Source organism: Protopterus annectens, chromosome 8.part1, assembly GCF_019279795.1.
Source record: "Protopterus annectens isolate FY-2018-M chromosome 8.part1, PAN1.0, whole genome shotgun sequence".
Lineage (NCBI taxonomy): Eukaryota > Metazoa > Chordata > Ceratodontiformes > Protopteridae > Protopterus > Protopterus annectens.
In genome coordinates, this window is record NC_056742.1 from 359,640,310 (window position 1) to 359,666,162 (window position 25,853).

At 38.6% G+C, this 25,853-nt stretch overlaps 1 protein-coding gene across 1 annotated transcript in view; it reads right to left on the reverse strand.

The window, feature by feature from the left end:
• Nucleotides 1-25,853, reverse strand: part of NECAB2 (N-terminal EF-hand calcium binding protein 2) — a 2,586,853-nt gene that overhangs the window by 18,913 nt on the left and 2,542,087 nt on the right. Inside the window, exon 12 of the mRNA XM_044081939.1 lies at nt 12,220-12,311. Coding sequence (XP_043937874.1) covers nt 12,220-12,311 — 92 coding nt within the window. The remainder of the gene's footprint in view (nt 1-12,219; nt 12,312-25,853) is intronic.

The window sequence follows — 25,853 nt, forward strand, 5'->3', positions numbered from 1 at the left end:
TTCTCCATTCCTCAGGCATCCTCTCACTTTCCAAGATTTCGTTAAACAATCTGGTTAAAAACTCCACTGCCATTTCACCTAAACACCTCCATGCTTCCACAGGTATGTCATCTGGGCCAACCGCCTTTCCATTCTTCATTCTCTTCATAGCAATCCATACTTCCTCCTTGCTAATCTATTGTACTTCATGGTTCACTATCCCTACATCATCCAACCTTCTCTCCCTCTCATTCTCTTCATTCATCAGCCCCTCAAAGTACTCTTTCCATCTCCTCAACACATTCTCCTCGCTTGCATGTTTCCCTCATTATCCTTTATCACTTTTACCTGTTGCACATCTTTCCTAGCTCAGTCCCTCTGTCTAGCCAATCGGTACAGGTCCTTTTCTCTCTCCTTAGTGTCCAACCTTTCATACAACTCTTCATATGCCTTATCCTTAGCCTTCACCACCTCTCTCTTTGCATTGCACCTCATCTCCTTATACTCCTGTCTACTTTCTTCATCTCTCTGACAATCCTACTTCTTCTTTGCCAACCTCTTTGCCTGTATACTCTTCTGTACTTCCTCATTCCACCACCATGTCTCCTTGTCATCCTTCCTCTGTCCCGATGTGATACCAAGCACCTATCCAGCAGTCTCCCTTACTAGCTCTGCTGTAGTTACCCAGCTATTTGGTAACACTTCACTGCCACCCAGTGCCTGTCTTAACTCATCCCTGAACTCCACCTCACAATTAGCCTTTTTCAATTTCCACCATTTGATCCTTGGTGCTGCCCTCACACTCCTCTTCCTCTTCTTGATCACCAACGTCATCCTACAAACCACCATCCTATGCTGCCTAACTACACTTTCTCCGTCCACCACTTTACAGTCTCCTATCTCCTTCAAACTGGCCCTCCTACATAAGATATAATCCACCTGTGTGCATCTTCTTCCACTCTTGTATGTCACCCTATGCTCCTCCCTCTTGTTAAAATACGTATTCACCACAGCCATATCCATCCTTTTTGCAAAATCCACTAACATCTGACCTTCTGCATTCCTTTGTTTAACACCATACCTACGCATCACTTCCTCATCCCCACTGTTCCCTTCAACAACATGCCCATTTAAATCTACCCCAATCACCACTCTCTCACCCTTGGGTACAGTCATCACCACTTCATCCAATTCACTCCAAAATTTTTCTTTCTCATCCATTGCACACCCAGCTTGTGGAGCATATGCACTAACAACATCAATCATTATACCATCAATTTCCAGCTTCATAAACATCAGTCTATCCAACACCCTTTTTACCTCCAAAATACTCTTTGCATACTGTTCCTTCAGAATAACTCCTACACCATTTCTCCTCCCATCCACACCATGATAAAACAATTTGAACCCACCTCCGATACACCTAGCCTTACTCCCCTTCCATCTGGTCTCTTGCACACACAATATACCAACCTTCCTTCTGTCCATCATATCAGCTAGATCTCTCCCTATACCAGTCATACTGCCAACATTCAAAGTTCCGACCTTCACTACCACAGTCCTAGCCTTTCTCCTCTCTTCCTGCCTTCAGCCATGCCTTCTGCCTCTTCTCCTCCTTTGGCCAACAGTAGCCCAATTTCCACCAGCACCCTGTTGGCTAACAGTACTGGTGGCGGTTGTTGTTAACCCAGGCCTTGACTGATCTGGTACGGAAATATTAACTGGTGACTGCATGAAAAGATTTGGCAAAGTTTTACGCCGGATGCCCTTCCTGATGCAACCCTCCCCATTTATCCGGGCTTAAATGGAAGAAGCTTTAAACAGACATTCAGATGAACTGATAAAACTGCAAAAATCAGAGATCGAAGCCAGGAAAAGGCTGGCTGAGCAAAAGACTGCTGAAGAAAAGCTGTTCCAAAAAATGGTACAGTTAGAGGACAGAACACACTGGGAGAACTTGACATTTTTTGCTAGAGTGGAGAAACTGGAGGGAACAGACCATATTAATTTTATGAAATCACAAATAATCAGCTGGACTGGTATTCCCAGCAGGAATTGTTAAGTGAAAGGGCACACCATGTGCATGCTCCAAACCTGGCCATGAGAATGCAGCCAATATCTGTATTAGTAAAGATGTAATCAGACCAGCAGAAAGAGCTGATCTTGACAAAACTGCAACACAAGGGCAAAGAATTAAAAACTGTAGACAAAAGAGTGTTTAGGAAGTTGTGAACAATAAATAGTTTAAGGAATTTATTTGCAAGGGGAAGAGGGCATGTGCCAAGTGGGATAAACAGTTCTTTCCAAAAGAAGAAGGTGGTTTAGGATTACCTGATTTGAAGGGATATTTTAGAGCTACACAGTTAAGAGTAATATGCATAACACAAGCAGAAAGCTATTATTTGAAGTATGAAGTAAGAGGAATTTCAAGAAGTAAGGAAAGAGTGAATTTTTGGATGCAGATGCTTAATAACAGAAGCCATATAGAATATTATATTCATAAAGTATCAGAAAGTATTCTAAGAACTAAGCCAACAAGAGAATTGAGAAAGAAGATTTTGCTGACAGGGTTGACTCTAGTTAGAGTTAAACATAACAGACAAAAAGAGGTTGGAGTTTACTGGAGAAAACTGGCAAAGGAATGAAGGTATTGGGAGCAAAAAACTAGAGAGGGAAAAGTCATAGAATGGGAAGAGGCCAGGAAGACATTTGCTCTAAAGGCTAAAGACTGCCTTTTCTATCAGAGATTGACATCACAGTATACACAAAGAGACAGGAATAGAGGGATCCTGAGCGAAAGACCTGCTCTGGTAGAGTTATTAGTTGAGTTTAGAACAGAAGCTACATTTAAATAAGAGATAGTTCCCAGGGTATATAAAATATTACATGATAACTATAGGAATCAATCACAGGAGATCAGAAAAGATTGGGAAGAAAGATCAGACAAGCATTTCATAAGGAAAGAATGGGAGGACATATGTATGGCTTCCAAATATGCAACAAAGTCTTAAAGATTTATGATTTTTGCTTGGACGTGTTTGCATAGGTATTTTTTTACCCCAAGAAGGCTCCAAAGAACTTTTTCCTCAGTTAGCTGGCACATGCTGGAGATGTGATGGAGAATACAGAGGTGACTGGGAACATATGTTTTGGCAGTGCAGTGAGTTGGTAGACTTCTAAAATTCTCTACAGCGTACTCAGTCAGAAATAATGAATGAGCAAATGGGTGTAACTAAGGAAATCATTTCTGAGGTGGGATACAGGATCTGAATTGCTTAGACACAGCAAGGGCTTGTTAAATTTAATTCTGGTGGCTACCAAAGAAGCAATTAGCAGAAAATGGAAATCTAAGTCTAAACCAACTGTATTTGAAGTACTGAATATCGTAACAGAGATAAAAGAACTGGACGTGAGATATTTAGAAAACGGTAGGAACAAATTACATTGGAAAAAAATGGAAATTGTGGGAACAATACATGCAGAATAATGTTTTGGAGGAGACGTGAGGTTTAAGAAAAGGCAAGAATTGAGCAATTGATGTAATGTTGGATTAATAGTAGTTATGTAAAAGAATATCTGTGATGTATAATGTCTGTAACCAGAAACATGTTAATATGGTGTCTTTCCTTTTATATAAATGTATGTTTGTCTATGTCTTAAGTGACAAATAAAGGTATAAAAAAGGAAATCCGTGTTTTCAGTTTAATACATTATTTATAAACAAATATGGCATAAATTTTATTAAGTATTATTTAATAAATATTTATTTATTTTGTTTAGCTAGTTTATACAGAATGAAAAAATTGCAGGTTTTTATTGAAGTGAATACTATAAACAGATTTGTGACACTACTGTGTGGGACATTAGTCAATCACATTCATATTGCTGTAAGCAATCATGGGAAAATTAGACTGTCTTGGTCACAGATTGTCTTTTGTTGTTAAATTATTTATTACTAATCATTTATAGGCTTTTTTTTTACTTTTGAGGCAGTGCCATATTAAATGCATTTAATGAAGTTTGAAATACTTGTAATAAAATTGGCCTTTATGTTCTGTAACTGGTAGATAGACTAAAAGGTCAGAAAGTGCATTTTACGAAATTTGAATACTTGCAGTATTAACATAGGTTCATGGGTAAGTGCTAAGCTAGCTGCACTTGAGGGCCATTTGAAGCCTAGCCAGTTTCCCTTTTTGTGCTCAAATTAACCTATCCTATTTGGTTAGAGATTGGTCTTATCCATCTCATGGTCAATAATTATATAGTACCTCTAATGAAAATAACTGGCATCATAAACAGATAATTTGGGGGGATACATGCATTGGATGAAACATCTATGAACTCCCTCTGTCCATTAGTAGTACAGGGGGCAGTCCAGGGGTAAATTTTCTGTTTCCCATCAATAGATCCAAGGGATGAATAGTGCATTCCAGATAGCGGTATCCTCTGCGAGATATACATAATATATATAACATTGGTCTTTATTTTATCTTACTGTGAGATGCACCATAGTTTCAGAAAGTGCTAATGACTGAATAGAAGAATAAGAAACACAATAATCAGTCTCATATTTCTGTCATTAAAAATGTATTATGCCATGTTGTCTGACATCCTGCACAGTGTTTTAGGCTAAAGAGTCTATTGACAGTTATGCTACCAATTTAAAGAACTGAGCCAATTATTATAAAGTTAGTAAGATGCATGATTCATTATTTAGAGACATAATTATGTGTGGCTTCAAAAATTGTCATTCAAAAGGAAGATGAGATTTCCAAGGCAATCAGATATATTCTCACATTTGAAGTGTGTAGCATGAGTGATAGTACCTTTGTCACAATTAAAGGAAATAATCCACAGGAAAACACAAGGCACCTGTGAACACAGTGCACAGACTGGTTTGTTTTAAAACAAACAGCAAAGAAAACAAATATGTAGCATACCTAGGAAAACTAAATGTATTATACAAATTAGCACTGCACACTTGTTTCACCTGTCAAGGATTCATGTGTGCAATAGCCTCTTTCCAGTTAAAGATGCTAGCATATACAGACTTAAAATCATGTTATCTGTTTAAATAATCCACTTAATAAAAAATATATATTTACAAATGTAAAATCTCTCAAATTAAATATGAACTTAGAAAACTCTTTTTAAATGTATTGATATATATACTTTAACTGATGTGCAGAGAATAATATCCAGAACATGTATTACATATCAATACATTTAGAAATAAGTGTGGGACTTTTCTGTAGGTCAGACGCTTTTATGTTTGTTTTGCTCAGTTAAATAAGTCGCAAAGTGTCTGGTAAATATAAGTAGTAAGGCTAATATGGAACATAGAATGTTATGTGAAACACGTGGCAAAGTATGTCCTGCTTTTTATTAAGTTTCTAGAAGTTGCACTTGTACGGAATGACTTTTCTGTAATACCATCGCCATCATCATCAACCCCTTTTTTCCCAATTTCTACATGGGGTTGAGGTGTTATCAAATGTTGCCATCTCTCCCTATTCAGTGCCACTCTCCTGCCTTCTTTGACACTCATGCCTGACTGTCACAGGTCTTCTCTCATGCAAGCCATCCACCTCTTTGCTGGACTCCCTTGTTTCCTCTTGTCTTCTTCCTGTCTCTTTCAAATCTTCTTCACCAGATTGCCTTATCCTTTTCTGCACATGTGCACAAACCAACTGTAATTTGTTCTGTTTGATCTCTTCTGCAATTAGAGCTATTTTGGCTTCTGCTCTTATATCCTCATTTCTTTGTTTGTCCCTCATCTGCTCAGCCTTTGTTGCACAGGTTTCTGTACCATATGATACTACTGGTTGCACCACTGTTTTATGCATCTTACCTTTCAGCTTCTTTGGCATTCTTCTGTCATAAGCTACACCTGAAACTCTGGGCCAGTTGATTGCAGCCCCTCTGAGTTTAGCTTTAACCTCTTCATTCAGGCTTCCCTTTTCTTTAACCACCTCTCCCATATAATTGAAGTTGTTAACTTGTTCTACTATTTTCCCTTCTATCTCAATTTTAACCTTCTTCTTATTCCCAAATTTGCTGCACTTATAACTGTCTTATTTGTACTTAGTTTCATCCCATGTGCCATAGGTTCACAGGTTCATAGGGTGGTACTAGGCTATTGGCCCTAGGGCCTATACAAGCCTAGCCATAACAATTCCCTGGCTATTTCTTCCCACAATATTTACTTCCCTGGACCTCTGTCTGGCAGGGTGACTGACATGATCCCCGGGGTGAATTTACTATCTCCCAGCCAATCGTCAAGGTTCCTTTTGAAGAGGGCCAATGAGGTGTTCTGCTTGACATGTATGGGCAGTCTATTCCAGAGTCTGGAGAGTCTCTGGGTCAGGAACCTATCCCTCCAGCATATTTTGTTCATTGTGATGACAAGGTTTAGATCCCTGGAGCGTGTGGCTCTGAGGGATTAGGATTTGTTTAAGTGTAGCATGTCCAACAGCTTTGGGTTTGACATGGCCTTGCAAGTTAAGCAAAGATCGCCTCTAAGTAGACGATATGCAACAGTGTATAGCGGCAGTATTTTTAGATGGTCAGCATAGGGCACCTGCTTTAGGCCTGTGATTCTTTTAGTGAGGTATTTCTGCGGCTTTTCTAGTTGTTGCAGATGTCTTGAGAGGTACATATCAAATGGGGCGTTGTATTCTATAATGGGACTAATGAGGGATGAGTAGAGTGGGACAATGACCTTTTTTCTGGATGAAAAGCCCATAGTGATGAGGTGTGCCACATAGAAGGATTTCCTGACTGTTGTGGGGATGTGGTTATCAAATGTGGTTATCGAAGGTGATACCACTGTCCACCTGTGTCCCTAAGTCTCTTATTACACTTTCGGTGTTTAGTGTACTGCCACCTATGTGGTAATTCACGGGTACATTTTTTCCCCAAAGGGAATAACTATACACATCTTGGCACTGAGCTTGAGCCCATGGCTCTGGCACCAAGAATCTGTTTCTGTAAGGCCCTTTTGTAGAATATCCACATAATTTGGGGATTCAGTAATGGCTTCCAGTTTGCAGTCATCTGCAAACTTTGTTAGCCAGAGTCCCTTAGTGTTGGTCTTCAGTTTTGCATTTTATTCCCCTCTCCTTTACTGAAGTTCTTGTTCAGAGTCTGCCTGTAATGCTACATCATCTGTATACAGCAACTTTGTTGATCTATCCCCTTTGACTTGTTTGCTAATGTAGTCCAGTATGAACAGCGGTGGACTCAGAGCTGAACCATGATACACACACTCAGGAGCCATATCTCCTGTATCTCATCCAGCATTTTTATTATATCAGCTGTGACCTCATCTGAGCCTGCTGCTTTTACTGACTTCATTTTCCTTAATGCTGTTCTTACTTCCTCTATGGTAAGCTCATCCTCTTCTCTCATTGTAAGCTGTGTCTGGGACAGTACAGCTTCTGTGGGGCTTCCTTCATTCAGAAGCTTCTGGAAGTACACCTTCCATCTGCCTTTGATTTCAAGTAGACTGGTGAGCAAGTTGTTGCTAGCATCCCTTATGAAGGGTGTCTGACTATCTTTTTCTTTCTGTCTTTGCCTTGCAACCTAATGCAGTGTCCTTGTGCCATTTACTGAGTCACTTTCCAGAAGCTGGAATAGAACCTCTGATGCCGTATTCTTTGCTACCGCAGCTCCTTTCCTAGCCACTTTGTTAGCCAACCAGTAGTCCTTCCTAGTTTGGTACATCTTTTCTATCACCCACTTTTTCTCCTTCTTTATTTTGACGACTTCCTGAACTTCTGCATTCTGCCAGCAGATTTCTTTATGTACCTTATTTCCATACCTGGCTCAGCCACATATCTGTTCTGTAGTCCTAACACACAGTGATTTGAGATGCTTCTTCAACTCTACCCATTTCCTCTTCCTTTTGAGATACTAGAGCCCTCAGTAATTCCTTGAACTGCTGTGCTTTCTCGCCAGGCAACTTCCAGATCTTCAATCTCGTTTCTGCTGACCTTAGAGCCTTCTCTGACAACTGCTTGCAGCTGTGGCAACCAGTGATTCATGCTGTGGGCTGACTACTTCACTGGGTCATAGAATGACACTGGCAGTCATAGAATCTCCCACTTACACTAATGACTGTAAATTAGGAGCAGTCAATTATGGTTAGTGTGAGATTCTATGACTGCAAATTAGGAACAGTCATAGAATGTCCTACTGACACTAACGTTCTCCAAGAAGGGCTAGCACAGACATATAACTGGTGTCAGAGCCATGGACTAAAACTAAATACCAAAACAATGTTAATAGTATCCTTCAGAATGTCAGCCAGTCCTGGTAACTATCATATTTAGAACATACTCTTAAGAGCCAGCCTAGTAGTAAGGGACTTGGCGATACACAAGGACAGTAACCTAGCCTTTGATATCATGTTTCTATGGTAGTGTGTCAATCATTTTATGTTGCACAACTTATAAACAAATGTATGGCATATAGGGCCAAGGAGGTCATTGTTCTGCTGTATTCTGCATTTATCAGGCCTATCACTAAGTACAATGCCTCCTTTGGTATGTACTTAACCAGCCACATCCAGCAACTGGAATGTCCACAGAGGTTCCTCACTTAAAAAATACAAAGCATAAATGGCATGTCTTATGCAGACTGCCTCAAGGCATTATTCCTGTATTCTGTCTCCTGTAGGCTGCTGAGGGGAGACCTATGCCTGGCATACAAGGCATTGTCAGGTCTAATTCTGACAAACCTCATGTATATCAAAAAAACAAACACCACCAGAATTTCCTGTTCTAAAGACGCAAACCTTGCCTGTGATATAACTAGGACCAGATATAGAGACAGGTATATATCCCAGAGATTACCCTTTCTGTCCATGTGAAGCAGAGTTCCTCCCTAATCCAATTCATGTAACTTAAACAACTGGATGGGGAACCAGGAGGGCACCCCTGGTTTGGCACCTATGTCTCTAATGGACACAGGTAGCCTGTAAATTGTTCATCTCCAAGGCCCCTGATTATAAATGTTTTATCTTCCAAGTCCCTGCTTACAGTATCAAAGATATCAAAATTACTCAGAGATTTGGGATGCATGGCTAGGCTTAAAAAAATAGTGGTTGTTAGGCTAGTACACGCCTATGAACCTGAATGATATCAACCAAAACAATCATTGTGTTAATCACTTACTTATTTTCATCATCACATGAAACCAAAGGGTCAGAAATTACTTGTGTGTGAATAGAAAAACACAAAAATACAACATTTGTTTCCAGAGGGTAAAGATAATGAATGCGCATTCAGTACTTGGCCATATGACTTGTCAAAAACTACACAAGGTGAGAAGAATTCACAGGGCCAAAATTATAAAAAAACATTAAGCAACTGTACAGGCCTTTGTACATCATAAAAATGTACACAAAGCTCTTTTCTGTAAAAAAAAACAGTAACACAACAAATCAAGACTTTGCAAGACACCCCAGTGTATTCCTGCTCCATTGTGTACTGACCACTTAACTCACTACTAAACAACCCACCTTCTGATTGTGTGCAATTCACCAGAGTAGAACTACAAAAGTCTCTGCTGGTCCTGGTGGAATAACCTGTCTGACAGCAATGGTGGACAGCATAGTGGCGCTGCATAGAGAAACACTGTAATACCATCTGCTGCCAGTAGCTGCTCAGCATAGAGTGCTAAGCAGCGTGCTGGCACAAAAAATGCGATGCTGGCAAGTTTCTACCAGTGACAGCTCTGACAGCACCTTATCCCCTCATTATCATAATACAGTAATGTCCTAAACACTGTCTCCATGCCTAATGACAGCCTTTCATGCTTGCAGCATATAGCGCTACTGAGTAGGGCAACAAACTACTGTACAGTATGCCTTACCAGGTGACTGCTGTACTTACATGGCAAGGAATGCTGTATGGTATTAGCTGCCAAGCTATATTGCTCTGTGTGGCACTGTCAGGCTGCACAGTCTTACCTGACATTCCCAAATACAGGAGTACCAGGTGCTGGAGTGTGCCATTCCCCATAATGGGGAAGGGACTGGGAGCCTGCTGGGATTACTGTGATTGATTCTCAAGTGGTGAGAGGTGCATATAAAGGATGCAAGATACAGTCACGCATCTGCACCATATGCATATCAGCAGCATGGTGTTTATAGTTAATTTATGGCTCACAAAATATTCAATGTTTAATTTATTAAAGTGTTTCCTTTTGTTTGTTTACTGGAGTAGAACACTGATCAAGTATGAGTTTAGCCTGGGTTATAGCACAACAAGGTTTCCAAATAAGCTGTACATGTACCATGTTATATTACAATGTAACATTAATAAGCTGTACATGTACCATGTTATAATATAATGTAACATTAATAAGCAGTTCATGTACCATGTTATAATAGAATGTAACATTAATTATCAGTACATGTACCATGTTATAATAGAATGTAACAATAATAAGCAGTACATGTACCATGTTTTAATAGAATGTACCATTAATAAGCAGTTCATGTACCATGTTATATTACAATGTAACATTAAGAAGCAGTACATGTACCATGTTATAATAGAATGTTACATTGATAAGCAGCTCATGTACCATGTTATAATAGAATGCAACATTAATAAGCAGTACATGTTATAATAGCATGTAACATTAATAAGTAGTACATGTACCATGTTATAGCATGTAACATTAATAAGCTGTACATATACCATGTTATAATAGAATGTAACATTAATAAGCAGTACATGTACCATGTTATAATAGAATGTTACATTAATAAGCAGTACATGTACCATGTTATAATAGAATGTAACATTAATAAGGAGTACATGTACCATGTTATAACAGAATATAACATTAATAAGCTGTACATATACTATGTTATAATATAATATAATATTAGTGCATAAGATACAAGTTTATGAAGAGTACAACAATTTATTTCTTCCCACTGGCTGTTTACCATGTGTTTAGCATATTCATATAGATTCTACAGCATAGCCTATAATCTTTGTTTTATGGATCAGGATTGTCTCTTTGTACACTGCTAGTCACTTTTATAATTCCTGACCCTGTCCCCCTGACCAAAAGCTTCTGCATCCCTCCAGTCAGCCATGCATGAATGCAGTACTACCCCATACCCTGTAGATTCCCTGTGCTGGTGTCAGTCAAAGGCCTTAGAGAAGTCTGTGTAGAACACATCTAGTGGCACCATGTTGTCCTCTGCTGGGATGATGGATAGCTTAGTCTGTGCATGAACCCATGCTAGTTCTTGTACTGGAGACTGCTGTTCTCTAAGCAAAGAACTGGCAGTTTCTTTCAGGAATATAGTCATGGTTTTCCCTGCCAGTGTTGTAAAGCTTAAAGGTTTGTAGTTCCGCAGAGTTTCTTACTACTTATTGCATTAATAAAATGTTTTGCACAATGATGCATTCATTTCCTGCATGTTCTAATTCCGATATTAAGATACATTTCACAAATTCTCTTTGAGTTTCAGGGCACAGAACATGGATATTTTCTGCACATGCTCAAATGACCTGTATTTGTTTGCTTTTGGGGATCCTAAATGGTTCTGAATGTTAAAAAAAGATTCTAAATTCATGTTTGGGCATTTGTAAGAATATACTGCTTCAATTAGGGTGTGATATGGAAATGAATGTCAAATCAAGATAGACTAACATTCTAGCAGTTTGATTCATAGCAGCCCACTGACTGCACATTTACCATCAGGCAAATCACCAACAGATACTCATCTGACACAAAACTGGCCAAAATCTTTGGTAACTATTTAGAAAGTATTTGATACAGGGAGCATCGCTCTCCCACACTCCCATGACTCATATATACTAAATCACAGATTGCCCATTCTTGGCATTAAAGGAATTACTCTGAGGATGCATGACCTCCCGAGTGGTATATTAACAATGCTGAAACTCGCTGGCTAGGATTTCAGCTAGTGGTCTTTGTCAAGCTGTTCACTGGCAAGAGTGCTACTGTTGGATTGTACAGAAGATTCATTAAATGTTCAAAATCAGTAACAACTACAGATTGGGAAAACAGAAATAAAACAAACAAACAAACAAAAAAAGCATTATTATCAGTGCTACATGTAGGGTACTGAACTTCAACTCAAGCTAAAAGACAGGCTTGCTCGGAAGGTTGAAAGCTTACATAGTCTGGAATTTTATTTGAATATACAGCTCTTGATAAACAGGCAGCATGTATAAAACACTGCATTACCTGGAACAGAAATGGTTGAGAGTGCCTCTGGCTGGGAAAGTGTGTCCACTTTAACATGCTGGAAACTTTTACATATTGCTGTTTGCAAATGCCTGGAAAAAAGCAGAAAAATGGCTTAAGAGAAGCATTATTACAAATACAAAAGTAAAGTAGTTACTGACGATAGTTACTACAGGCTGTCCAAACCAAGTTTCACTGCGCAAAACACAGCATATCAATTCTGAGGTCTAAATTCTAGGAATATATCTTTCAATCTTGCATCATCAAAATGTGAAACATTAGTTCTCATAATGTGGAACAAATGGTCAAAATGTGGAACACTTTCTAAAAGTGTACTTATACTGTTAACTAAAAAGCCCACAACATTGTTAAAATATGTTTGTTTATACTTATGCTAGGTCATTATGATGAGTTAATGTGATTCGGTATTGTTTGCCATGGATATTAGTTAAAAATTGTTAATAATGAACATGTGACAGACACTTCCAGTGTGGAATATCAAGGAACATGGTCTTTCTAAGATTCAAAATGAGGAATGCTCCTTATAATGAAGTACTCTTGAGAGGTACGCCTGAGAATCACTTCCTTCTCAACTCCAAGACATTAACTCATGCACTAAATTCAGATCCCAACAAAGAACTCACTTTCTTAGGCTAAATGCAACTAGAATACGTTTTCAAACTGTCCTAGCCTCCCCATAGATGCTGCTGCTGCTGCTGTGCTTGCTAGCGTGTTAGTGACCACTCATAGCCATTATTTAAGGGTCCCCCCCCCCATCAAATACCTACATCAGTTAAGAAGAATGGCCCAGAAAATACTGTGGACCCAGCAAAGAAGTTTGAGAAAACCACAGCCTGAAAGTAGTGAATACCATTCATAGCTATTATTTAAGGGTTCCCCGCTCCCATCAAATACCTACATCAGTTAAGAAGAATCACCCATAAAATACTGTGGACCCAGCAAAGAAGTTTGAGAGAACTACAGCCTGAAAGTAGTGAATACCATTTGTAGCCATTATTTAAGGGTTCCCTCCTCCCATCAAATACCTACATCAGTTAAGAAGAATCGCCCAGAAAATACTGTGGACCCAGCAAAGAAGTTTGAGAGAACTACAGCCTGAAAGTAGTGAATACCATTCGTAGCCATTATTTAAGGGTTCCCCCCTCCCATCAAATACCTACATCAGTTAAGAAGAATCACCCAGAAAATACTGTAGACCCAGCAAAGAAGTTTGAGAGAACCACAGCCTGAAAGTAGTGAAAACTATGTGTAGCCATTATTTAAGGGTTCTCCCCTCCCATCAAATACCTACATCAGTTAAGAAGAATCACCCAGAAAATACTGTGGACCCAGCAAAGAAGTTTGAGAGAACCACAGCCTGAAAGTAGTGAATACTATGCGTAGCCATTATTTAAGGGTTCCCCCTCCCATCAAATACCTACATCAGTTAAGAAGAATCACCCAGAAAATACTGTGGACACAGCAAAGAAGTTTGAGAGAACCACATCCTGAAAGTAGTGAATACCATGCTTAGCCATTATTTAAGGGTTCCCCCCTCCCATCAAATACCTACATCAGTTAAGAAGAATCACCCAGAAAATACTGTGGACCCAGCAAAGAAGTTTAAGAGAACCACAGACTGAAAGTAGTGAATACCATTCATAGCCATTATTTAGGGGTTCCTCCCTCCCATCAAATACCTACATCAGTTAAGAAGAATCGCCGAGAAAATACTGTGGACCCAGCAAAGAAGTTTGAGAGAACTACAGCCTGAAAGTAGTGAATACCATTCGTAGCCATTATTTAAGGGTTCCCCCCTCCCATCAAATACCTACATCAGTTAAGAAGAATCGCCGAGAAAATACTGTGGACCCAGCAAAGAAGTTTGAGAGAACTACAGCCTGAAAGTAGTGAATACCATTCGTAGCCATTATTTAAGGGTTCCCCCCTCCCATCAAATACCTACATAAGTTAAGAAGAATCACCCAGAAAATACTGTGGACCCAGCAAAGAAGTTTGAGAGAACCACAGCCTGAAAGTAGTGAAAACTATGTGTAGCCATTATTTAAGGGTTCTCCCCTCCCATCAAATACCTACATCAGTTAAGAAGAATCACCCAGAAAATACTGTGGACCCAGCAAAGAAGTTTGAGAGAACCACATCCTGAAAGTAGTGAATACCGTGCGTAGCCATTATTTAAGGGTTCCCCCCTCCCATCAAATACCTACATCAGTTAAGAAGAATGGCCCAGAAAATACTGTGGACCCAGCAAAGAAGTTTGTGAGAACCACAGCCTGAAAGTAGTGAATACCATTCATAGCCATTATTTAGGGGTTCCTCCCTCCCATCAAATACCTACATCAGTTAAGAAGAATTGCCCAGAAAATACTGTGGACCCAGCAAAGAAGTTTGAGAGAACTACAGCCTGAAAGTAGTGAATACCATTTGTAGCCATTATTTAAGGGTTCCCTCCTCCCATCAAATACCTACATCAGTTAAGAAGAATCGCCCAGAAAATACTGTGGACCCAGCAAAGAAGTTTGAGAGAACTACAGCCTGAAAGTAGTGAATACCATTCGTAGCCATTATTTAAGGGTTCCCCCCTTTCATCAAATACTTACATCAGTTAAGAAGAATCACCCAGAAAATACTGTGGACCCAGCAAAGAAGTTTGAGAGAACCACAGCCTGAAAGTAGTGAATACCATGCGTAGCCATTATTTGAGGGTTCCCTTCTCCCATCAAATACCTACATCAGTTAAGAAGAATCACCCAGAAAATACTGTGGACCCAGCAAAGAAGTTTGAGAGAACCACAGCCTGAAAGTAGTGAATGTATGTTATCTTTCTTGGTTTAGTGTACTTTATATAGTGTACTCCCTTAAGGACAGCTGACTGACTTTAGTGTGGTCAAATGCTGCATCACAGATTAGGGGCAGGCATCATCCCCCCATATATCTGTTACCTTCTTAGTTATACTGCACTCCTTTTCCTCTGTAATCTAGAGTGCACCTTTGCCTCTTCCTATCCATCCTGCCCACACTCCAGCTCCCTGAATTACACAACACCTCTCTGACATACTGACTATTTTGTTTGAATTTAGCCTAAGGTTACTTAACTGCCACATACCTACCTTCCACCCATATAGGATACATATTGCAGTAATAGGTTCTCTTTCACATAACACTGATAGTCTCCCAAGCTCTCCAGTGTCTTGGGCTGCTAGCTGTGCCCCGCTACGTTCACTATGCTCACTCCGTTTTCCTACCCTATCCCCATTCCCACCCACTCCATATCGATTACATTTATAGTTATACATCACACCCTCTATCAGTTCCCTCCCACCCAATTAGAGTTTCACACAACATATATCACTTACAAACCAACACCCTTCACCACACCCTTACTATCACTCATTATTAGTATATCAAACCCACTTACTTTAAATTACTACCCTTAAACACTCTTTACCAGACATGATGAACTATACGCAACAGTCCCACTTAATAAAAAAACTACTCTACCTATGTACTATCATCACCTTTCTCCTGCTCTCCTACCTCTCCTCTTACCATGCTCAACTACATATCAGCTCCCCCCCCACAATGGCAAATTGAACCTCTATCCACTCCCCTGAAACTTTGTAACTTCCCTATCACACCACTAGACTTCGCCTTCTCTAGATCAGTCTCTTACTCCCACTGCAAACTGTCATTCAGAACTAACCCTCACTGCTCATTAAGACATACTAAATTACTACACAAACTAACTAAACTGTATCTTCACCTACTCCACAAACTCATTCACTGTGGTGACATTCACCCTAATCCAGGGCCCACCACAACACCCTACAAGACTCTAATCAGCCAAACCCCCTATACTATAGACCAGCCTCCTCGAAAGAAGTATACTTAAAATCCAGGACTTTCATGCCCTTCTAGCTTTATATAAACCAGAAATAGCAGTGCTAACTGAAACATGGCTTAAACCAGAACACCATAATAATGAGATTATAGCCCCTGGCTATAACATAATATGCAGAGATAGAGTAGAGAAAAAGGGAGGTGGCATAATGATATTGTTCCAAAATCATATCACCATTGAGCAAATTGATTATAACACCCAAGAAATCAAAGATGTTGAACTAATCCTTGCCAAATTAAAACTAAACTCAAACAAACATATCATTATAGCAGGTGGCTACATTGCACCAGGCAATAACACTACTATAATGGAAAACCTTCTAAACTGGATTTCAAATACCATGCCACAAGAAACTGTACTATTAGGTGACTTTAATACTGACTGGCTGAACTGCTCTAGCCACACTCCAACTACCCACATTAACCTCCATAGATTTACTCAAATTATATCCACCGCAACCAAAACAGATAAAACCTCAAAACACAAATCCATCTTAGACTGGATTCTGTTATCTGACCCCACTCTAGCATGGCACTCTGTCTGTCTACCTGAAAGTCTAAGTGATCATCAACCAACCTACCTAATTCGCAACAGACCCCATTACATAAGTCAACCCAACCTCAGAGTAATACGCAACAAAAAGACCTGTAAAACAACTGACTTCATCAATTTACTATAAAGCTGTAATTGGACACCCCTAAAATTACCATCTCTAGATGGCACCATACAGTACTTTAACTCCACTTTCCTGCAAATCCTAAACTGTCATGGCCCCTCCAGAACAATAAGACTAAAAGCTAGCTAACTATGCTCCATGGCTAACTAAAGATACTAAGACTACAATGAAAGAAAGTGATCAGGCCTGGAGTCAATATCAAAAGAACAAAACCAGTAATCTAAGGCAAATCTACCAAGAACTTCGAAACAAAGCCAAAAAACAAATCAAACTAGACAAAAGTAACTACTACAAAAACATGCAGGAGAAATATGCCAACAACCCTAAGAAATTTTTGGCTACAATAAATGGCATAATCCACCCAGGTAAAGCCACTACCCCAACCCCAGTACTACCAAACAACCATGACAACATTCCCACACAATTTAACAAGATCTTTACAGAAACAGTCCAAACCCTTACCAATGCACTCAATACCACTAGCAGCCCTATACCAGGTGCTAGCAAAACCCAACCTACTACTCAAAACAATACCACCAACTTTTCCCTACACCCTGTGCCCACTAAAATTATTTCAAAGCTCCTTAAGAAACTCAAACCAACCACACTAGCTGCTGACACCCTACCAGCTGAATTCCTTCAGATAGCAGCAGATGCCATAGCCTATCCCGTGGCCATCCTCATAAACAGGTCACTTGCAGAATTCAAAGTCTCCACCCTGTGGAAAACATCACATATTATTCCATGGCACAAAGGGGGCAACTCCTTAGAACTCACCAACTACCGCCCAATTGCAATACTCTCACCTCTAGCCAAGATATTAGAGTTGTGCATTCCCAACTACTTTGGTACCTCTTACAAAACAACTTAATCTCCAAAACTCAGCATGGCTTTAGACCATCCCATAACACCACCACAGCATTGTTATCATTTACAGATATAGTTAACCACAATAGAAACACGGGACTATTTGTATCTTCCATTTTCTTAGACTTATCTAAAGCCTTTGACATGGTAGACCATAACATTCTTCTCCAAACTTTATCGACCCTAAGCCTCAGCCCCTCCACTATATCATGGTTTACTAGCTACTTATCTGGTCGACAGCAGGCAGTCCTATAGTATGACCAGCTGTCCCACCTGCTACCAGTATTCATAGGTGTCCCTCAAGGATCCATCCTTGGCCCACTATTGTTCTCACTACTCACCAACCAAATCAATTCCTCCTCACTCACAGCATCAGTACTGCAATACACAGATGATACCATCCTTAGTGCCGCCCCCACCTTTAAGGAACTGCAAATCCTCACCCAAAACACTTTTACTCTAGCTGAAACATGGTTCACAATCATCAAACTAATTCTTAACCCCCAAAAAAACTAAATTAATTATTTTCGGCCCAGGTCATGCTCCCCCCTCAACAACACTTTCACCATTCACTCCAAAGATAACATTCAAATCACTCCAACTGCACACACTAAACTCTTAGGTGTAGAAATAGGCAATAACCTCAAATTTGACATCCGTATAGCACAAACCATTAAGAAAGTTAACAAAAACTAGGACTTCTCTATAGGAAAAAACACTTTATAACTAAACAAACCAAAGCTACTATTGCAAAACCACATCTCTTATCTATCCTTCCCTATGCCTCTCCCATCCTTACTAATGTCCGCCAGAGTGATCTGAACAAAATGGATTCTTGTTATGACAAAATAGTCAAGTTTGCTAATGAAACCTCATACAAAGCCCACAACTATCTCGCCCTTAACCAACTCAATTGGCTCAAGCTACCTCAACTGCTTCTGTTTAATCAACTCACAATAGCGCATAATCTCTTCTACCTTCCAGAAAAAAACCCTGCACTTCAAAATATAATTAACCCCCACATCCCTTCCAGAGCCTTACGATCTAGTTCTTAGAACCCAATAAGCGTTATCAGACACAAAAATGATGCTGGAAAATCTCTCTTTGCCTGCACTATTGCCAAAATCTGGAACTCACTACCTAGCCAAATAACCTCCACTGCCTCCACTATTCAATTTAAGAAACTCCTGAGAACCCACTTCTCAAACAATTGGCTTTGTTCAAGCTACTCCCCAGGTTAATTTGCACCAATACTGAGTTCAAGGATTCTACTAAAGGTCCCCTAATTCCTTTCACTGTAAAGCTTAATAATCACTGGTTATTTCTGTAACAAAATATTGAGAGTACTCATACATTAGAAAGACAAAAAAAAATCAATAAAACGTGTGTACATATTAAAAAATGTATATAATGTGCTGCATCATAAATATAAATCTCTATCTAATTAAGCTTCTTAGTTTTAATATACAAACTATAGAGCACATATCATTGATGCCTGGATACCTAAAGGCATCACACCTAAGTTGCCACAGGAGCTCGCATCTTTTGAACCATAGTGTGATAGGGCCACCTCTTATGGACCCAATGACTTGATCAATAATTCTAAAATCAAAAATATGGTCCGGATAACTGATGATATGTTTGGCAAGGGCATTTTCAACTTTTCCTTCCTTATTTCCAGATGAGGCACTAGATTCTAACTCTATGCAGGACATTGGTTCCTTAACTTGTTTGATCCAAGCCTTAAATAAAACAGTGGATGATTTGGCTGCCATAGAGGCGGACAACTCTTTGAGTGCTTCTGCTTCCAACAGTGGTTCAGAAAATTGTCCTTCTTCCCCTTCACCCTTGGCAGGTTCTGGTTCTCATGACCGAAGTTAGGGAGTGGAGAATTCCAACGTGTGAGGTGAGTCATCGGGGGCTAAAGTCAGTATAACCCCCAGGGACTTGAACCAGAATGGTAATATATCAAATCATACGTCTAATTTGAATGGGCAAGTATTACAAGCCCCTTTTAGTGATGTAATGACTGAAGATCATAACTTGCAACATTGGTTACAACCTATGATTAATCTGAACTTGAGAAACCCTAGTTATAACACTGCCTCTACTGTGTCCTCTCCTATTAACATTTCCAGTAAACTGAAGAGCTTAGATTTTAAATCCTTCAAGCTAAAGAAATTGCAACTTGAAGTGGTTTACTTCTGTGAGTGCATTTAAAGGAATATAGTCCCAAAGGGGTTGAGCACCTGGTGTTACCCCACAGGACTAATTCCGTTTTCTCCATTTCATGATGAATTGATGAATTTATTTAATAAACAAGGGATACAGCTGATGGAATGTTTTATTGTGCGCTATACTGAGCAAATCAAAACCTTAGAGGATGAAATACATGACCTAGATGCAGCAGTTAGATCTGATACAGACTTTAGTAGATACAAGTTTGACTATGAACGCATCTTTACAAGCACTGACACTCAGTTACCTAAATTAAGGGCTACTAAAGTCAAGAAATTAAATAGAGATGAATTGGACTATAATAAGAGAGCTGCATATCCACGGCCTTCTGGTTCACAGCAATGGGGAGGACCTTCTCTTGCAACCAATCATGATGTGGGAAGCATTCACGATGCAGAGACATTGGGGGTAATGACAAATCACGTCACAATTCAGTTGCTGAGGAAGCTAACACACAACCCATATCTGAAGGCCCTCATCATAGTGAGAGACTGCAAAACAACAGAACTAACTACAATTCCACTAATAATGGCTCTTATCAATGACTTAACCATTCAGATAATGCTCAAAACTTTCAGAGGGACTTCAATACCATCCAGCAGAACCCGGCACACAAAAATAACAGGAGGAGGAACTGGAGAAATCAGTGACAAACACAGAGATAATGAACAGCTTTTCTCCCTCTTTTGGTGAGTGTAATCGGAACTTATTGGACTATAACTTATACACTTCAGCTCTGAGGGAGACAGACATTTGAACATTATTTTTAATAGTACTAATGATTTCAAAGTATTTAACTATTCCTCATTTTTTGTCAGTACAGAGTTAGCTGATGTTTTGGTAAGGGGTATGACCTTTGTACCCTCTAGAAACTTGCATTTGGCAAAAACTATAATTGATTTAACGTTATTCATAAGAAAACTTAATTTGAAACTAGTTTTGGGTATTACTTCTACTAATGTTTCATTTAATAGGAGTATGTTTCATATGAATAGCACATTTAACCCGGTGTTACATCCAACACTGATTGCATTTGAACATATTTATGAATTTGATTTAAGAAATTTTAGGTTATTTAAAAATGTATCTGACACTAACAATCTGCACTAATGAAAGAATGTTATTAACAGGACTAGTAAATAGTGATTTGAGGATATCCCAGCCTGATAAAGGTGAGGGTATAGTCATCATGGATAATGATTTTTATAAAGCTAAAATGGTGTTGATGTTAGATACTGTTAGTTATAAACTTGTTTCCTTGAATTAACTCAATGGTGCTTATAAGAAAATTAGGGGATTTTTAAATGATTTGTTCATTGAAGCACGTATTTCCCTTGACATTTTCAATTATCTCACAGTTCCAGCACCACACATTCCTGTTACCTTTGGAATCCCAAAGATTCACAAAGATTTGTACAACCCTCCTTTACATCCAATAGTTAATGGACATAACTCTATAACATATCCTATGGCCAGATTTGTTGATAGTATACGTAAACATTTTTTGATAAATGTATGTAAAGATTCTTGGTCTTTTTTAGCCAACGTGAATGACTTGATGTTTATGAAGTAGTATAATTTTGCTACTGTGGATGTGAAAGATTTATACACAGTGATCCCACATGACCTAGGTATAGATTGGGTCAGCCAGTTATTAGTGGGAGAAAGGCATTGATAATGATGAGTTATATGTAGTTCAGGAATTTCTGGACTTGATACTTACCAACAACTTTTTTCTATTTGATGACTCTTATTATGAGCAAACCAAAGGTGTTGCTATGGGATCAGTTTCTAGTTTCTCCAATCTTGTGATGGTCTTTTGGGAAAAGGAATTTATGTTGAAAAACAATCCTTTTCTGGAATACATTTCCTTTTACACCCGTTACCCAAATGATATTTTTATTATTTTTAAAGGTAACGAGACTGTTTTCAATGAACTTATTAACTACATGAATAATACTATGGACTTCTTAAGGTTACTAGTGATTTCCATATGGAAAGAATTTCCTATTTGGATATATGCCTGAGTAAGGATCATATTAGACAGTGTTATGTGGCTACTATTTATGGGAAGGAAACGCCCTCCAATTCCTTCCTACATTATTCCGGCTCCCATCCAAACCACCAGAAAAAGTCTGTTGTCAAAGGACAACTTGTCCGAGCTGCTAAAATGGTCTCTAATTTTGATGATTTTCTGGTAGCATGTCAATTTTTAAAGGACATTTTCATAAAACGTGGCTACCCACGTGTTACTAAAGGATATTCTAACAGAAGTAACCTCTAAAAGGTCTGCTGGTTACTTTAAGGCAATTTTAATTGATTCCCGGGTAAGAGGAGTGGATGTTGTAGACATAACTTTTAAACATTTGGGTAGTGTAAACCCGAATCTAACCACTGATTTTACTTCCACTTTTATCACCCCCTTTAGTAATGAGGCTTACCTGATCAAAAGCATTTTGTGTAAAAATTGGGATTTGATAATAGCTGATGAGAATGTGAGGAATAATTTACCTATCAAACCTGTGGTCATATTTAAAAGAGGACAAAATTTGAAATTATTATTGGAAACTAAAAGGGTTAGTAATTCCAGGGTAAGGGGTATGTTCAGATGTGAGTCATGCCCCTATTGTAAACTTATCGGTATAGGGCTTTTTTTCACTGCCAGGGATTTAAGATTTTCCTGCAATGGTCAGTATAATTGTAACTCAAGAGGTATAATTTATTTGACCAAGTGTAAAATATGCCCTGTCTTCTATATAGGAAAGACAGACAGGAGACTTAGGGACAGGGTGTATGAGCACATATATGCCATTAAAAATAAAAAAGTTGAAAATGCTTTTGCCAAACATATAGTCAATTATCCTGACCATATTTTTGATTTTAGGATTATTGATTACGTCATTGGGTCCATAAGAGGTGGCCCTATCCCACTATTGTTGCAAAGATGCGAGCTTCAGTGGCAATTTAGGTGTGATGCCTTTAGGTATCCAGGCATCAAAGATATATGCTCTGTAGCTTGTATATTAAAACTAAGGAGCTTAATTAGATAGAGATTTATATTTATGATGCAATACATTATATGCATTTTTTAACATGTACACAAGTTTTACTGATTTGTATGTAAATGTATATAATAGTATATTTATTCGTTGTTTATGTATTTTCACATTTATATATTTCTAGAGATGGTTTTCATATTTTATATGTATGTTTTTTATTCACATAGGTATTTGTAGCACAGTGTCTTTTAATCTTTTATTGCCAAGGCTCAAAGTCAATTAACCCATTTATTAATTAATTATGGGACTCAAGAGAGGTGGAGTTACTATTAGAGAAGATGTATTTAAGTGAAGTTGCTTTTTGTGATGTTTTTTGTTCGAAGAAGTACAGGTATTATCCTGTACGAAAGCACTAACTTCATTGTGTTTCAATAAATTACAGATTTGGATTTCCTTTTGAGTGCTCTTTGTCAATTGCCATTATTGTTCTTTTTCCAGTTTGTTTGTTTTATTTCCATTTGAAGACTCTAAGTATGGCATGGATTGACTACAAAAAAGCATTTGATAGTATCCCACATTCATGGATAAAAGAGTGTTTAAAAATGTATAAGATACACCCTACACTGATTGACTACATTAGAGTGACCTTGAAACAGTGGCAGACCACTTTGCAATTAAGCCATGATAAAGGGCAGATTATTATCCCAGGGATAAAAATTCAAAGGGGGATATTCCAGGGTGACACCCTGTCACCGTTGCTATTTTGCCTTGCCATTAACCCATTAAGCTGTTTACTTAACAGCTTAGGTCATGGTTACAATTTGGCTTCTAGAAAACAACAAAGTCTAATGATTTCTCATCTTCCCTTTATTGATGATTTAAAACTGTATAGCTTATTAGATGAGGAACTGAAAGCCCAGCTGCAGGTTGTCAAAACTTTTTGAGATGATATTAGAATGTCATTTGTCCTTAATAAATGTGCAAAAGCAACATTTAAAAAAGGAAAACTGCAGCACCAGGAAAACATCAGTTTGGGACAAGAATGTGATGTAAAAGAACTTGAGCAAGAGGGAGTGTACAAAATACTTGAGAATTGATGAAGGATCAGCAATAAAACATGAACAAATGTGAATAAACTCAGTAAGGAATACTTTAGAAGACTTAAATTAATCCTGAGAACAGCATCGACATCTAGGAACAAGATCCAGGCTATAAATCAATTTGCTCTTCCTGTCCTAATGTACAGGTTTGGAGTGATTGACTGGCCCCAAAAAGTGTTGGATAGATTAGATATTAAATCAAGAAGGATGCTTCATGCTCACCAAATGATCTATAAAAATCAGTGTATATCAAGATTATATATTCCTCGTTCCAAAGGAGGGATGGGCCTCCTTCAAGTTGATTACATGTATAGATCTACAATCGCGGGACTCCACACATATCTACTGACCACACAAGAATCAAATGTAGTGAAAGTTTTGAAACATGAGGAGAATAAATCTAAGATGACTTCTCTGTTTAATTAAGCAGAAGCATATCGATGTCAAGCAGGAAAGAAAATCAAACCAAAAGTAGATAAAAACCAGGTAGCAACTGAATGCGCCAAAAAAACAAAAGAAAGAATATAAGGTGAAAGACTAGATGAGAAGGCAAGAAATGTGAAAAAAACATAAATATAGCTGCAAGTATAGAAAACTTCTTGAATAGCCTTATGCTGAACGAATGCAGGAATGGTTAAGGAGAGGTGAATTCAAACCAAGAAATGAAAGGTTAATATTGGCAGCCAAAGATAGTGGGCTACGTACACGCTGGTTTACAAAGTCCATTGAACATGTGAGAGAAACAGACAAATGTAGGTTTTGTAAAACCGAATTGGAAACAGTCACACACCTTGTTGCTGGTTGCGACACAGTAATGGCAGAAAGACTGCATACTGAATGGCATAATAATGTGGCGAGACTGTTTCACTGGGGATTGTGCAAACATTATGGTATCAAAGTGGCTGAAAAACATTGGAAACATGAGCCACAAAGCATCATAGTAAATGATGAAGTTTATATCACATGGGATCACCCATTGCCAACAGTTCAAAAGATAGATGCTAGAAAACTGGATATAGTGCTCCAAGAAAAGAAGACAAAAGTAGCATTGATCATTGAAATCGCCACACCAAGTGACTATAGTGTCTTACCTACAGAGCAAAAAGTCATAAAATACCAGGATCTGCAGGCAGAAATGAGAGCAATGTGAAAGAAAGATACCCAGACAGTTCCAATGGTAGTAGGAGCAATAGGGTCTTATAAAAAGAATTTACAATTATATTTAGATATGTTAGATATGTTACCAATCCATGTAACTCCACACGAATTGCAGGAGTCATTACTGGGCACATTGCGGATCCTTCGAAGAGCGCTTTTGGCTGACATCAAAGATTGAAATAATACTAATTTCATGAACTTTTAATCGTACTTTGACTTAGGAATGGGGTCCATTCCCGTCATGGTATTAGAAACCCAAAAGACTTGGAGAAATTAAAAAAGCCAGAACTGTGAATACAAATATAGGAAATTACAAGGCAAACAACTCTATAGGCTATTTATGTCTTGCCAGTACTTACCTTTGTGATGTGTTGCTCCTCTTTCCAGGATGGTGAAACTAGGAATGAATTTGCAGATGCCCATCCAGTCATCAAGATTCATCTTGAACAATGCAGGTATAATGGATACCCAAAACCAAAGTTACACAGATGTCAGGAATCTCAGGAGTTAGGTATCCACATTACTGCAAGCTGTAGAAGAAAGCTGCTGAGTGAATAATATAGTTAACATGAATGTGTACTACTTTTTAGCATTCCTTCAGAGAGATTAGAATGGGTCATAATGCTTTCTCAGTTACATTTTACTGGTTTGTCCACATCATCTGTAATATTTCC